A 14,729-nucleotide genomic window follows, 5' to 3' on the forward strand; every position below is an offset into this window, starting at 1 on the left:
GGATTTGGCCCCAGTAAGCCCCCCAGCCCCCCAGGGGGAAATGGCAACATCCCGTGACCCTCACGGATAAGCGGAAAGACAACGAAACGAAAAACGAAACGAAACATACTTAAGTTCACACAGGCAAAACCTGATTTATAAAGATCTGACTGTTTACATTTTATTTTACATTTTAAAGAAATTAATCACTTTTTCCTTAAAGATCAGAATTTAACCAATTTTGAGTTAGTTGAATATTTACTCGAGTATTGGCACTTTTTGGCAGTTTAGTTTTCTAAGTGGGTAAGATATATACAAAACCCACTTGGGTTTTTCTAAATAGAATGTGATTAAGTATAATGTCAACACCTCAGTTTTATCATTACATATTCAGCTTGTTAGGGGCCAAATGATTACAGCGATCGTAGGCTCTCATAGATTTGTACCACTGCTTTTCCCAGTTATACTCACTTGTTATTGTTACTGTACAGCAGCAGAGGAAAGAAACTCAAGTGTGTGTACTAGTTACATTACATCAAAGGTGCATACCGCCACCCACTGTATCTCCGTCATATCTCTGTCATAACTAGCTACATCATTAAAATGATAATGTAATGATAATCAACCACTCATATGACTGACAGGATCCATACTTTAAATACTCTTCAGAACATAACTGTTACAACTTTGAAACTTTTAGCATAACTTTTAACACTTTAATAAAAGATCTCTCCACTTACTTTCTCCAAATGAAGGAATTCTATTAAAGAAACACAGCACACATGTTGGATAATAGTTTATATTTATATTTGTATATATATATTATATTGTGTTTACTTAACAAACATGATAAATGCAATGTCTCCAAGTTAGCTGTAACAATAAAAATACAATATCTTTGTGTCCTTAAAGTACATTAAAACAGCAAAACAAAAACAAAAAAAACAAAAAACCGCCCTAAGTAGTTCACAGAGAGGTACAAATATACAGTACAAATCTATTTTATTCAAAAAGGGTACAAATAAAAATGCAACAAAATAGAGATATTAATGCTTTGTTAAAGTCAGGTAGGTGTAGGGTATTCTAAGGGAGCACTTTCGGTCGACAACTCTAAGGCTTCTGATAAAGATCAATACATATTGGTACGGCCATACGATATTAAAACTCACTATACAAAGTTCATACAACCTGGATTACACTTGAGGATTGAATGTTACATTTACATCATTGCATATATTTTGCAGATTTAGGCATTTTAAAAAAAAGAAGATGCTGTTTTTTGTTTTGTTTATAGTTACACGTCACATAAAAAGCAGTGTCACCTTGTGCCAAAAAAGAAAAAGTACAATTTCAAATCTGAAAATACAGACTTCTTTTAAAACTTTTTAACCGTTCTCGTTCTCCTGATATAATCTGACATCGGGAACACCGAAACCGTCCTTAGTTCACCTTTTGAGTTCAATATTGGATCAAGCAGGAAGTAGTTCACACAAGAAAATTAAAAAAAAAAAAAAATTAAAAATTCCCACTGCCAACTTCACAAAACATAAGAAACCGATACGTTACCACCAGTAGAAAGCTATCTGATTTATGCAGCCTGTCCGTCTTTATCTAAACCCACCTCCTGCTGTCCACAGACCGTGGGACAAAGCACAAGACGCCAAACACAATCCATTAAATCTAGGGATTAAAAAAACAAACAAAAAAACCTACTGATTTTGTGCAACAACAATAAAAACAACACGTGTGCGTCTGTCCAAGTTTGTGTGTTTGAAATCAATGGCCTCCGCTGCAGATACCCTCGGCATCGTCTTGTAAAAAGTGCAGATAAGAGCTTCCATGAACTTCACTTTCACACATTGAAAAAAAAAAAAGAGGAATTAAAAGTATGAGCATTAAGATTGTGTTAAAAAAAATGTAACGGAATACATAATAAGATAAAAGAAAAAAGGGAGAGACGAAATCAAACACGATTGAACCATCTGGGGAGAATTCACCATCACCCTTTGAGAAATGCAAATATAAAATTCTGCTCGTAAGCATGGCAAGAGTGTCTGATTTGCTCTTGTACAGCCAGAAAAGGGAACACCAAAGCCTATCAGAAGCATCATTCCATTATCTCAATTTCACACATTGTACAAAGCAGAATTTAAGGCATTATCGACAAGCATCATCAAAGCTATCTATACAACAACAAAAAAAAATACATCTATCTACAGAAACACACAACAACCTGCCATTTCTCCATGATTCTGTGTGCTTTACATTTTGAAACTCTTCAATTAACCAACAGTTTTTCATTTTTACAACACTGTAAAGGAGGGCATTTAGTGCAATTACTTACAGCAACAGACTATCAGTGATGTGAATAAGAGTCATTGGACATCTTGGTAGCGGTCGAGCTTTTCCTGCTTCAACATGGCACACGCTGCTCAGAGCAGAGGGCGAGGAAACAAAAAAAAAAAAGAAAAGAAAAAAAAAAGCCTCGCGTAGCGACAGGATGGTCTTGCTGTGAGCGTTAACAGGAGGTAAAGTCGCATGTGGCACTGCTTGCACCATTGAAAATCCCGTAAAATGCGTCTTGACCTAAAATACAAATGTTAAAGCGGCTGAGCAGTCGTGCCAACATAAAGCAGGACTAGAAGTAAGTAAAAATGAAAGATTCAGAGTGACTTTCGTTTTGAGTGATTTGGCGCCGACTGTGCGGCATCCTAAGAAGACTAAGAGTTTACTGATCTGTGCCTCAGCAGTGTGCCATATGTAGGAAGATTGGGACCACTGAGCAAAATACTGGTTTGTACTACTATAAAAAGAAAAACAATTATCTAACCAGACATCAGCGTAAAATGACTGCATCAGCTGACCTTCCCTACTGCTCCAGAGAGCTGTACTTAAGACAACGAACGGTACAATACTGAGTTTACTGCATAGAAAACGCCAAGACTACATAAAATGTTTTCAGGTATCATGTCTATTGCTGACAGCGTGAAAAAAATGGTTGGATGTGGTGAGCTTGTGATGGGTAGATGTGTTCTTAACTTACTGAATCTCCCACTGAAAACATTTTGTAGGACAGATTCACATTCTTCAAACTTACACTGAGTTTTTAAGTTGTGGATGGAGCTGCGACTAATGATTACTTCCATTGCTGACTATTCTGCTGCAGAAGTGGGAAGTAATGAAGTACGAATGCTTTGTTCCTGTACTTAAGTGGATTTTATCAGGTGTATTTAACAACAGTATTTATTTTTCTGACAACTTTTTCCTTTTACTTTCTACATTTTAACACAACTATCTGTACTGTCGACCTCTTACATTTTCAAAACAGGCTCATTACTTTAGTTTTAATGCATTTCAGAGGAATTAAGTATTATTGTGTTATTGCACGCTGCCTTTCCCAACATCACAAGGCCGATCAGTGGATATCACGCATGGCAGACGTGGCAACACGAGTGACAAAGGCTCATCTTCAGTTAGCTTTGCACAGAAAACAGAAATGTCCTTCAGAGGGATATTTTTAGTTTTTATACTTTGAGTATATTTCAGAGGCTGTACTTTATTACTTTGACATAAATAAGGTGAGTCAGTACTCCTACTTGAGTAAATAAACATCCTCATCATAATTTCCCACAGCCGAAAGTTACACGTTCTAATTTCTGCTTTTGTCCAACTTGTCTGAAGATTTTCATTTACTATCATTCATGACAAACAAAAGCAGAAAACACTTTACAACACAGAAGCTGGAACCAGCAAACGTTTGCTTGAAAAATCAATTAAACAATTTTCAATTTTTTAAATAGTTTGTAATCAATTTAATTTTGATCATCTAAATTGGCAAATCTTTGCAGCTCTAGTTATGGAGTTTTTGCACAGCCATTAAGGACAGGAGCAATTATCACAGCGACTGACGAGTCTTATGGGGATGTGAGAATTCTCATTCACAAACTTGATAAAATAAAAACATATTTTAAATGTGAAACTGCCCTTTAAAGCTACTCATATTGACAGTACCAGACGTTAAGCGTGTACTAAGCCCAGTTCAGGTCAGTCTGTCCGATACTCCTCTCCACCGGCTCTCCACACAGAGTCAGGCAGTGGAGAGGGCTCCATTCAGACACACATAGACTACAGCATCTGGGCTACAGCACTAACACACCAGTGGGACACAAACTTGACAACCATGTAACTCACTGATCCTCCTCTCTGAGCACGTCCAATGGAAGGAAATGTAACAGGTAATGCATTAAATATTCAAAAGTGATCAAATGTTTTCTAAAGAAAAGTGGTACTGTCTGATTTCCACTTTCTGATGGGAATGTCTGTGTGAGGAATGCCGTCTGATTATAAACCTCTGAATGATTTAATGTGTGGTCTAATTGCACTTATTTTCAATTCCACCCTTTTTTGGATTTTTTTTCCTTTTCTGGGGGGGGGGGGGGTGATTCAAGAAGAGGATAAAAAAATCTGTCAGACGTAAGAAAACTGCAGCATTTGTCTTGGCTAATTTGTAAACAGAGTTAAAAATGCAAGTCAGTTTTTTTTTTCCTATCTCACTCTCTCACCACAAAACACCAACAATACTTCAAACATATTCCCTTCATAAAAAAGAACACCTACTGTACTGTGATTCCTATTATAATGGTCAGTGTGAAGTCAATGAGTGACATTTTCTATGTGCAACACAAGACAATCGTAAGATCCACTGGATAAAGTATAATCTAGTACAAAAGCAAAGGACCATTCAAACAAAAGACAAGAGGGTGACTTGATAATGACCACAAATTAATTAGAGCCAAGCCTTCCTTGGAGATGCACTTGAGTAAATCCATATAAGATAAAATATCATCAGTGAGATGGAGAATCAAAGAGATGCTGATTCGCCTAGAATGATCTCTTGAGAAATTTGTCAAAGACATGCTTTACTTGTGTAAAAATACTGAACAGCAAAAGAGTGCATCACCTTTAAAAGTTGGGGTGTTGGGGGGGATTAACAGAGAGTCAGCTCTCACACCTAACATGTACAGAGATATAAAACAGCCTCACGGGGAGGAAAACAACTATTGCTTTCATTTGGTAATCGAGCAAAAAAGTAACTCAAGAGAGTGCCTCGTCACTGATTCACTCGCACAAAAGGGTTGATTTCTCTCCTTCACTTGCTGCAGCCATGTTACTGGTTCATTCCCACAAGGTGGCTTTGGTGATGACCAGCCAGTGCCTCCTCCGTTACTCTTCAAAATTGCATTAAAAGTCACCAGTCTGGTCGGGAAACCTTTGAGGTATAGTGAGGAGGAGGGAGGGGGGATCATTCTCTCAGAAAGGGGGGGACAAAGTTAAACACTCAGTGATGGATATTCTCAGTGATGAAACTGGAATGCAAGATATCTCTAGCGATCATACAAACACACACAGAGACACACACACAGACACACACACACACAAACGTTCGGGCCCTCATCCTCAACCATAGGGCATGATGGTGTGTAATGAAGGCAGATGTTTTTGGAGTGAAAACTGATTGCTGAACAGACACACTGATTGATTTATCACTATTTCGATTGTAAGACAAGTGGGACGAGCCGCACTTGGCCTGAGAGAGTATCTGCTGACAAAGGAGGTTTCAGACTCCTGCCGAAGAAGCATAATGTAACGTACACTGACAGTTAGCGTCAACAGTGCCAACATCACAACAGGGGCTGCTGGTGTCAGCAACTCCACTCCACTTTTGTTTTGTTTTTTTGGGTAAATGCTTTCGAAGGAAACAGGATCTTAGGAATGGAGGAGATAAAGGATCACTGGCTATGATCCTTTAAAGACATCAGAACCTGCAAAGTTGGTAGCTTCACTGCGCTACAAACACATTCTTCGTAGTCTGTGGTCTTCCAAAGAGACGGTTTGGTCAAAAAGGAAGCGAGAGTGCTCCGAATGCGATGGTAATCTCCAAGTGTGGTTATGAGGAAGTGGTGACAAAGGAGGGAGGGAGTAAGAGAAATGCAGTGTGTAAGGACTGCGAGAGGCATTACATCAGCTACATACTTTCTACTCAGCTTGTCATGTCCCCATCAGACCTCAGCTGGCTGGGAATCCACAGGCTTGTATCCTTTGGCTGAGTGGTGACCAAACCAAACTGGAACTTCTCAGATAGACAAAGATCTTGTATTTTTGTATATTTTAGGTGTGCAAAATCTCAAACATTCTGAGGCTACATTCGCACTCTTTTTTTCCTCTTTCTCTCCTTGTCAGACTCATTCTTACTCGTGGCAGTCTCCTCTATAGTTGCTACCAAATGTGATGCTACTTCCCTGCATTAGAGCGCCCCTCAATGGACAGTTTGACCTCCTGGGGGATGAAAGAGAGCCTTGTGTGGCCGGAGGTGCTTATTTGAGGGCGTGGCCCTTCATCTCCCTTCATATTGTATCTTTGGAGGCCAGGTGAGGACCAACGCCTCTGAGCACCTAGTGCAGCCTGCATCCCTCCCATCCCTGCCCCTGCAAAAGCAGAGCCCTCTGTGTGCAAGTGGTAACTGCTCTGGCTCCTTGGATGTTCTGCTGAGGTCCTACTTGGTCTGACGGGCGACTCAGTGTGCACAACAACCCCAAAATGTGTGGCTTCCTCCTTACTGGCTGCATCTTTTTCTCCATCTCTCTGTCTTTCTCTGTGGATGCGGTCTAGCCTGAAATGAGACTGTGGCCGTGACTGTTGTGGGGCAGGAGGCCCCATAAGCTGGTGACCAGGTCCTGATGTAGCATTGGTTTTGCTCAAAGTCCTGGACAGGTTCTGCTGTGGCTGTTGTTGCTGTTGTGAATTATGATGCTGTGGCTGCTTCTGCTGTTGCTGCTGTGGCTGCAGCTGCTGCTGCAGAGTGATGGACACACACACGTCTCCAACTTGCAGATGATGGCAGGCCAAGCCGTAGAGCTGGGCCGTGCGTTCAGGGCTGCAGGATGACCAACCCTGGCCGAACACAAAGAAGGGGTGTTCTGGGGGAACATCGATGGTCACTTTGCTCTGTTGCTCCCCCACAGTGAAGTGGAGCGACACAAGACCTGGTCTCTGCTGGCTGGCACGGATGTCCACCACCATGCTGGAGTCGATCTTGAGCCCCCCGCTCACCTCAGCGCTCCGCACAAAGTCCTGAGTCTGCAGGTCCTCCACACGCTTCAGCTCCCCAGTGGCCAGCTGGATGATGGCCCCCTTCATGAAGTGTGATGGGTTGGAGGGGGCCGGGGTAGGAGCGAGGCTTGAAGCTAAGGCCTGGGTCACATCTGCAGTGGGCTGGACAGGAGGCTGCTGCTGAGCTGTGATCAGCTCCGCCCTTTCAGGGAGGCACACTCTGGCTGAAGAATCAGAGGCTTTAAAGCTTGGATTAGAGGAGGCCATGGTTGTAGAGGCATGGCTGGTGGAGGCATCATTAGCATGCCCTGGGTAGTGTTGCTGCGGTGGCGGGGGCGGATGCTGCAGGTGATACTCCATGGGAATAAGAACCGGTTGCCCATTGGCAAGCATGACAGCATGGCCTGGTTGTCCTGTGTGCTGCTGGAGACCAGTCACTCTGGGATCGCTGTAACTCACAGGCTGGGCTGCGTATGCAGTCCGGCCGGTAACTCCTGCACTTTCTCCATGGATATCTCTGGCTCTCTGGGCACCCTGAGAGAGATTTAAGGGAGCAAAGGAGACCTCTTTCCGCAGTCCACTGGCACCTTGGCTCGAAGAGGCCAAACGACCAACGACCTGCTGCACCTGGAAGTAAAGATATGTTAGTCAGGCCTGCTTGTGACACAAAAGACATCCAAATGTCTTCCCTATATAATGTCTTCCCCCCCTATAGTTCAGTCAATAAATATAATTTCTACCATTTCATTACTCAAGCCTCTAATTTACTCTGACACACAATTTCAAATGATGTGTGCCTCAACACGGAAAGTCATTGGGAAACGGAGACAAGAATGGAGATTTATGTAAACCGTGATAATCTGCAGCTATGCAACAGCCTTTTATTAGGTATTGTTGGCATTTTTCCCCATATGGTTGAGTCAAATAAGTGATGAGCTGTCCCTATTCCCCTGCCCACCATCACTAAAGAAACACTGGTTTCACTGCAGCATCTCTAATCAACAAGAAATAGCATAGATTTGACACAAAGTGGCAATTGTCTGGTTGTGAGTGATCAACTGATTACCTGCTGACCCATAGCACACAATTAAGGAAGGAAGCAGAGTCTAAAACCAACATGAGCTATTAGGTCCTAAAAGTAAACACAGGGTCAGGCCAGATCACTATGTCTAAGATTGTAAAGCCAAGAGCTCAAATTATCTAGCCACTAATTAATGTTAATACAAAAACCATGTAGACATGTTGCAATTACATGGATGTTTCTATCCCCATTTTAATTCTCAGATTAACAAAGATTAGGAGTCCATGGGGCACCTCCTAGCTCAGTTGGCAGAGCAGGCGTCCCACGTACAGAGGCTGCAGCAGCCCCGGATTCAAGTTCCGGCCTGGGGTCCTTTGCTGCATGTCAACCCCACACCCATCCTGTTTCCTACCATCTCTGAACCTATCCTGTCAATAAAGCCATACAAAGACCCAAAAAATGTCATTTAAAAAAAAGGATGAAGATTAGGATTCATCAGTGTGTCTCACCTCCAGGTCGCTGTCTGGAGTGCTCGGCCGGTCAGGTGAGCTCCTCCCTTCCAGCCTCCGGTTCTGCAGTCCTCTGTCTTGGCTGTGCTCCTGTGCAGCAGAGCTGGGCGCTACCTGCAGCAGTCGTGCATTTTTAGCAATGTAGGCCAAGTCTAGTACAACCTCCCTGGCTCCCTGCTCCTTATCGCCTCCATTCATCTCTGGTTCATTCTCCTGATGAGCACTGGGGGGGTCTCTGGTGGCAGTGGCAGCCCTGGTGCCCTGAGCGTGGTAGAAGACCGGCATCCCTCGAGAGCTGACCTCTGCTGCTGGCAGTACTCCCACAGTGCTGAGGTGCTGCTGGGCAGCCTGCTCTGACGGCAGCATCAGTGGGACGCCGCTGGATGCTGCAACTTTGGCAAAGGTATGTGCAGCCACCTGAGCCTGAGGAGGTGGGGAAACAACTCCTTCTTGTATGACAGATGGATATTGAACAAGGTGGGAGACAGCGTGGGGCTGAGGAATGGTGCCTGAGGGGGAGATTAATGGTCCCGGGACAAAGCCAGGGGGTAGGGCATAAGGTACCGTTGCATATGGGGAACTTACAAACTGGAGAGAAGAATGAGGGATCTGGGCGTAACCAAGAGGAGGGTAGGAAAGGCCTGGATGCTGCAGGAGAGGCGAGTGGACAGTGTATGCTGGAGAGATGTGGCTTAACACTGGGTGAAGACTGGTAGGTGAGTAAGTAACAGATGGAAGGGCCACTTTGTAGAGCATACTGTACTGGTCAACGGGCACCGCTGGTATGCCATCAGAATTATCCACTCCATAATGAAGCCCCGACTGAGCACGCAGCCACTCTCCAGATGGAGTCCCTCCCTGAGTGTCACTGTTGGCTGCAGAGTTCTGGATGGAAACCACTTCATCTTCTCCAATACCACCACCAGCACTACTGCCACCTCCACCACCACCTCCTCCTCCTCCAGCAACACCAACCCCACCTGTGCCTCCAGCTCCACTGCTGTTACTAACTGGGAGGTCCCTCTTCTTAGGAGGCAGGGACTCCTGGTTGCGCTCCTGAGCGGGTTTCATTGCAATCCTCTGATGAAGCGAGTTGCTTTACTGTACTGCACAGGAAGTGAAACTTGCAAGCCGCTCAGCCTGCGCAGGAACCAGTTCTGAAATCACCTGGCTGACCTCATCTGCCAATTCACCTGGGGGGGGACACACACATATAAATACAAAAAGGACTTATCAGCACAATCTTTTTTTTCCAAATTTGAATACTACCATCACAAGTGCTAAAATAGTCCTTTGTGAGACAATTCACTATGGTGACTGACTGACTGTTAAAAGGTGCTGAGAGGCAGAAACTGACAAACAATGTTTTACCAAGTTTATTTGTGAAAAACTGTCTGCACACATAGTTGATGCTTCAATGAACATTTATTACCTCCATGAGACGTATAGGGCACATGTCTGAAGAACGGCCTGTGACTGAAATGTTACATGGAGGTAATAAATGTTCATGCAAGCATGAATAATAACAAGCACACTACAGTTTGAATAACTGCCTGTACAATGACTCTTGTATCAGTCGCCCATCGGACATCTGATTCTCATCACCCGTTGGCACACTTTCACCATTTTACTGTCCCACTGAGAGGCTTCTTGTCTTGATAGTATCATGTTTATTCTATATCTGTTTGGCCGACTCTTATTTCAGGCTGTGTAGTGTTTAAACACAATATGTTAATAAATAAAACAATTCAAAGACTGCACCTCTTAACCTGCTGCATTCAATCAAAGGGAATTTTCTAGTTGTTTTAAGCATAATTTATTTAAATTAAAAATGCGGCCTTACATATTTGGTTCAGGCCCATTTGAAAACTTTGAAATCTTAACTTCCTGTGTTAAATGTTTTGAGTTTGCATCGTGTGTGTTTGTTTTTAAATATGTCGGTATGTGGGTTTGTTTATAGGTATGTCTGGATGGATGGATGGCTGCACAATTGGTTTTGACTAGTGCGCTTTTTTGTTTGTGTGAAGCACTTTGTAATTGTGTGTTTTAAAATGTCCTAGATGAAGCTGTTATTATCGTAACTTGGGATTTACTATTAAGTTCTACGAATCTGAGCAAAGCTTGGGTGGAGCACATGAGCTAAAATGACGCGCTGACTGGCACATTAGTACACTTTAAGAGGTTCAAACACCATCTAAATGACCACTGGCGAGCAAGAGTAATCAAAAGGTTCTTTCTCCTCATACAATTTAAGAAGCAAAGATGTGGTTCTATATGATCTGCAGTGTGAAATACCAGTAAAAACGTACAGCAGAAAATTAGTTGGTACATGATGCAGCTGCATCATAAACCCTAATGAATGTATACACACAGATCTATAAATACTGAACCCTACAACAAGCAAGCAAAATCATTTCTGACCCCTGAAACTCTTCAGCTGTACTTCCACTAAGTCTAAATTGATATATGAATGAAAAAGTTGCTCTCAGTCCTGACGATTTATTTCACCACACGAAGAGTTAAGGCTATGGTGTAAAGTCCCATCTGATTCAACAGAGGTGAGCAAACATGAGCTAATCTTGAGCTAATACGAAACTCAGTTCTTGGGTGTGTTCAAGGGAGCAGGTTTACCTATATATCACATTTAGCCTGGAACTGTTCCTTTTTTTTTTTTTTTAAACATGCAGTCCATGATTCATACACGAGTGGGTTCCTGGTTTCAGAGAACTCAGTGAACTTGCTTCCTGAAACAAACCCATAAACAGCACCAGATAAAAACCAAAGCGTTGAACATGTAGTTACAAGTCTGAGTTTTCTCCCAGCTACCGCTACACTTCACTTCAGACTAACTGTGTTTACCGTTAGCTAGTGGCTGACTTGGCTAAAGTTAGCTAGCAACTTGAGAGTCATATTTTTTCCGAACGCGCAGCAAAGTGAAGGCATGACACTTCATACACTAACATTAAACGTACACGCTGAGCTTAAATGATAGCTTATGTCATATGAAGCCATTTGGTTACCACTAAAATGTATGACTGGGCACCAGCCCAGAGGTTCCGGCTAGCTAGCTAGCTTGCTAGCTAACTGGCTAACAGAGCGACAACTAGCTAACATGAACTGACTCCAGTCCTGCTCGACTCACATCTGCTCACAACTAACACAGCAATGCGCACAATTCATATCAAAGATGCCTCTGCTTCGTGTCGGTGTGTAGACGTACCTCCAAATGTCATCGCGAACAGGCTTTTCTTTATTTAAAAAAAGTTGATATGCAGAGGTACAATTGGAGAAATCAAGGCTAAGGAGTCGAGCCCATTTCGAAGGCCAGCAGAGGCGCTCACCAATGACGTCACCAACTTTATTCAATTTCCTGTTTTTTCATGCACAAATGTCGAGCACGTACACCAAGTCACAAAGCTGCATGTGTGTTTTATTTAAATAAATTGTGTCTAAATAAGTTAAATAAGTTGTGTCTCATCTACAGCCGACAACAATGCTCTCACTGTCGTTTTAACATAGAGTCACAAGTGACGTCATTTTCTGACAGGAAAATGGTGAATAAATAAACAAATAAATAAATATATTTATCTTGGCCAGCTTACACAAGATGCGGTGGACGCTGAATGAAACAAAACCCTGCAGGGTGCACTTTGGTTTAAATGCATGAAATGTACGTGGTTACGTTTTGTACAGCAGGGGGCGCTGCAGTCTCGTGCACAGAAGGGATTTCATGAAGTGACCTCATAGATGCATCTTGAGGATGAGGGGAAAACTGAAAACAAGCCATTTCTGCAACTCTCTAGCTGTTAGCTCTCATGATTTTATCCACTGTAGATGTTTGTTTGTTTTTTGTAGAGATGTACTGGAAAAACAATCAAATATACAAACACATCAGACAAGTACCACAAGTAATGGAACAGAAAAAAAAAAGAAATAATAACAGCTGCACAATGAATGTGCTTGGGGTTGTAAAGGTTAAATAGTTAAATAAGATTGAAAAAGAAAGAAGGAAGGAAGGAAGAAATAAAGGTGCAAAACAGTGCATCATTCCTCTTTAAAAAGATCTCAGTACAGCTTAATGGTTTTGTTACTTTTTCTGAGTATCAATTAAGTGCCAGAGTTTTAATATATTCTCAAAATTTGCAAAAGAAACTTATAAAGTTAGGGAAGATTTTGGTAAGTTTACATGTATACATATATGAAATTTCACAACAAAGTCATGTTTTTTTGTTTTCAAAGTACATAATGACATTTTGACACTCACCATAATTCATTTTACATATTGTATAACTTTCCAGTTGAGCCCAGAGAGCAATCAAGTATATAACAAAGTAAAATTAATGTGTTAAAGATTCTGGTTCATCATTACATCAGATGAATTTGTTGTTAGTGTGAATTTAGAGAACTATAGATTTATCTACTGTAGATACCACTGGCACAGCAAACCCTGGCTGAGGTAAACGTAGATATGGTAGTTTCCCCTTTCTCTATGGTAACATGCACTTTAAGTGTCAACAACAAACTAAAACAATTATGTCTGCAACCTAAATTCTTCTTGTACTTGAGCGGTGCAAAATTTGCAAGTAATTAAGCCCTCTGGGGGCTGTGACGGTCTGGAGCACTAGGAAGTTTACTGGTTGGTGATCAAGCTTTGACACATTCGCCACAAAACGCCTCAGATTAGAAGGATAAAAACAATAAATAAATACAGGTGTTAATGCAGTAACTGATAACACCTGGGGAAAAAAAGGTCAGCTCAAGTCCTCTGTGGCCTCTTTGCAGAAGAGCAACATACCCTTTTCACAGCAGTAGTTTCACATGTCATGATGGGAAAAGAACATGTGTAATAATGATATAAACAATGACTGCAGCCCATTTGCAGGGTCCTACTCTTGTGCATTCACTGCTTTGCCCCGTCAGAATGTGTACATCTCGTGTGCAGCGACGTCTCCCTCACATACAATGTGCAGTGGTGTGTTGTATGCAAAAGACAAACTGATGTGAAATCAAAACAGCGGATGTGGTGGGTTTTTCTTATCTTGCCAGTGACGTTGCTCTTCCATTACACTTGGTAATCTTATTATCCATTTATCTATTAGTAACTCTGCATCGACAACAGAAAAAAGGGGTTGCCTTCAAAGTCAGACTGGATTGTACTGGATCATCTTAAAGTATTATCATAATGTAAGCGTTGTTGGGGAAGAAATATGATTCTCCAAGGACAGTATGTCTCCAAACAACTGGTCATTATACATGTCTTGTACAGGCGCTGGGAGTATCCTGGTCCTCCCTCTTATTGTTTAGAGACATATTGTCCAAATCATATTTCTTCCCCAACAAATGTCTGTTTTTCCAAAAATATGGAACTAAAGGTTGCAATCACCCTCTGTAACGTTCCCTTCTCAGAATATAGAGAAAATGAGAATAACCTTTACATTATATTGCTCTTGAGGTCTTTTTAACCAGCCATTTACACATTTATGTAGTTTGTTCTGTGTATGAGCATTTTTACTTTCTTTTCAGGTTTTTTGAATGTTTTTTTGATGAGTGTAAAATTAAACTACTCATTAGCCTTAAGACAACCCAACCCCTGCACCAATGTTTATCCAAGTAAGCAAATTGTTATTCCTGCATGTAATTGCTTGGTTATGTAAAACATTTAATTACTGACAAACATTTCAGACTGTTCACACAACTATGTACCAGCACAAGCAGGACACACTGTTTTTTGTTAGTCTGTTTTTAATCCTTTGTGACATGTTGTCAGAATTTATAACTATTTCATAAGCTGCAAAAAAAAAAACGGGTCCACATAACCTGGTGTCATGATGACAATTTAGCGTTGTGTAGAGCACATGCTGATTTAGATCAGTAAATTATTAAGTAGTTACTCTGCACTTTTACACAATTAATAACAAACTGAATATGCAATATCAGCATAACTTATAATAACTTTTAAAATCCAGCTGAGCTCTGACTACTCCCTGGATTGAACCTCTGGTTATTTTGCTCCTATACTATAGTGGTGTCACTGCTCCATTTAATTTTCCCAAATAAGTCTCAGTCGTGTGCAATTGAATAATATGTAAATTCTGGCACACTGTATTTTG

At 41.6% G+C, this 14,729-nt stretch overlaps 1 protein-coding gene across 1 annotated transcript; it reads right to left on the minus strand.

Annotated features, from left to right (window-relative positions):
* Positions 1 to 764: 764 nt before the first annotated feature.
* On the minus strand, positions 765 to 11,955 carry atxn1l (ataxin 1-like). Its single transcript, XM_037096155.1, has 3 exons — positions 11,840 to 11,955; positions 8,620 to 9,812; positions 765 to 7,716 (listed from the first exon to the last, which is right to left on the minus strand). The coding sequence occupies exons 2-3, from the start codon at positions 9,688 to 9,690 to the stop codon at positions 6,271 to 6,273; spliced, it is 2,517 nt and encodes an 838-aa protein (XP_036952050.1). The 5' UTR covers positions 9,691 to 9,812; positions 11,840 to 11,955; the 3' UTR covers positions 765 to 6,270.
* Positions 11,956 to 14,729: the final 2,774 nt, after the last annotated feature.

The sequence above is a fragment of the Acanthopagrus latus genome, chromosome 4 (assembly GCF_904848185.1).
Source record: "Acanthopagrus latus isolate v.2019 chromosome 4, fAcaLat1.1, whole genome shotgun sequence".
NCBI lineage: Eukaryota > Metazoa > Chordata > Actinopteri > Spariformes > Sparidae > Acanthopagrus > Acanthopagrus latus.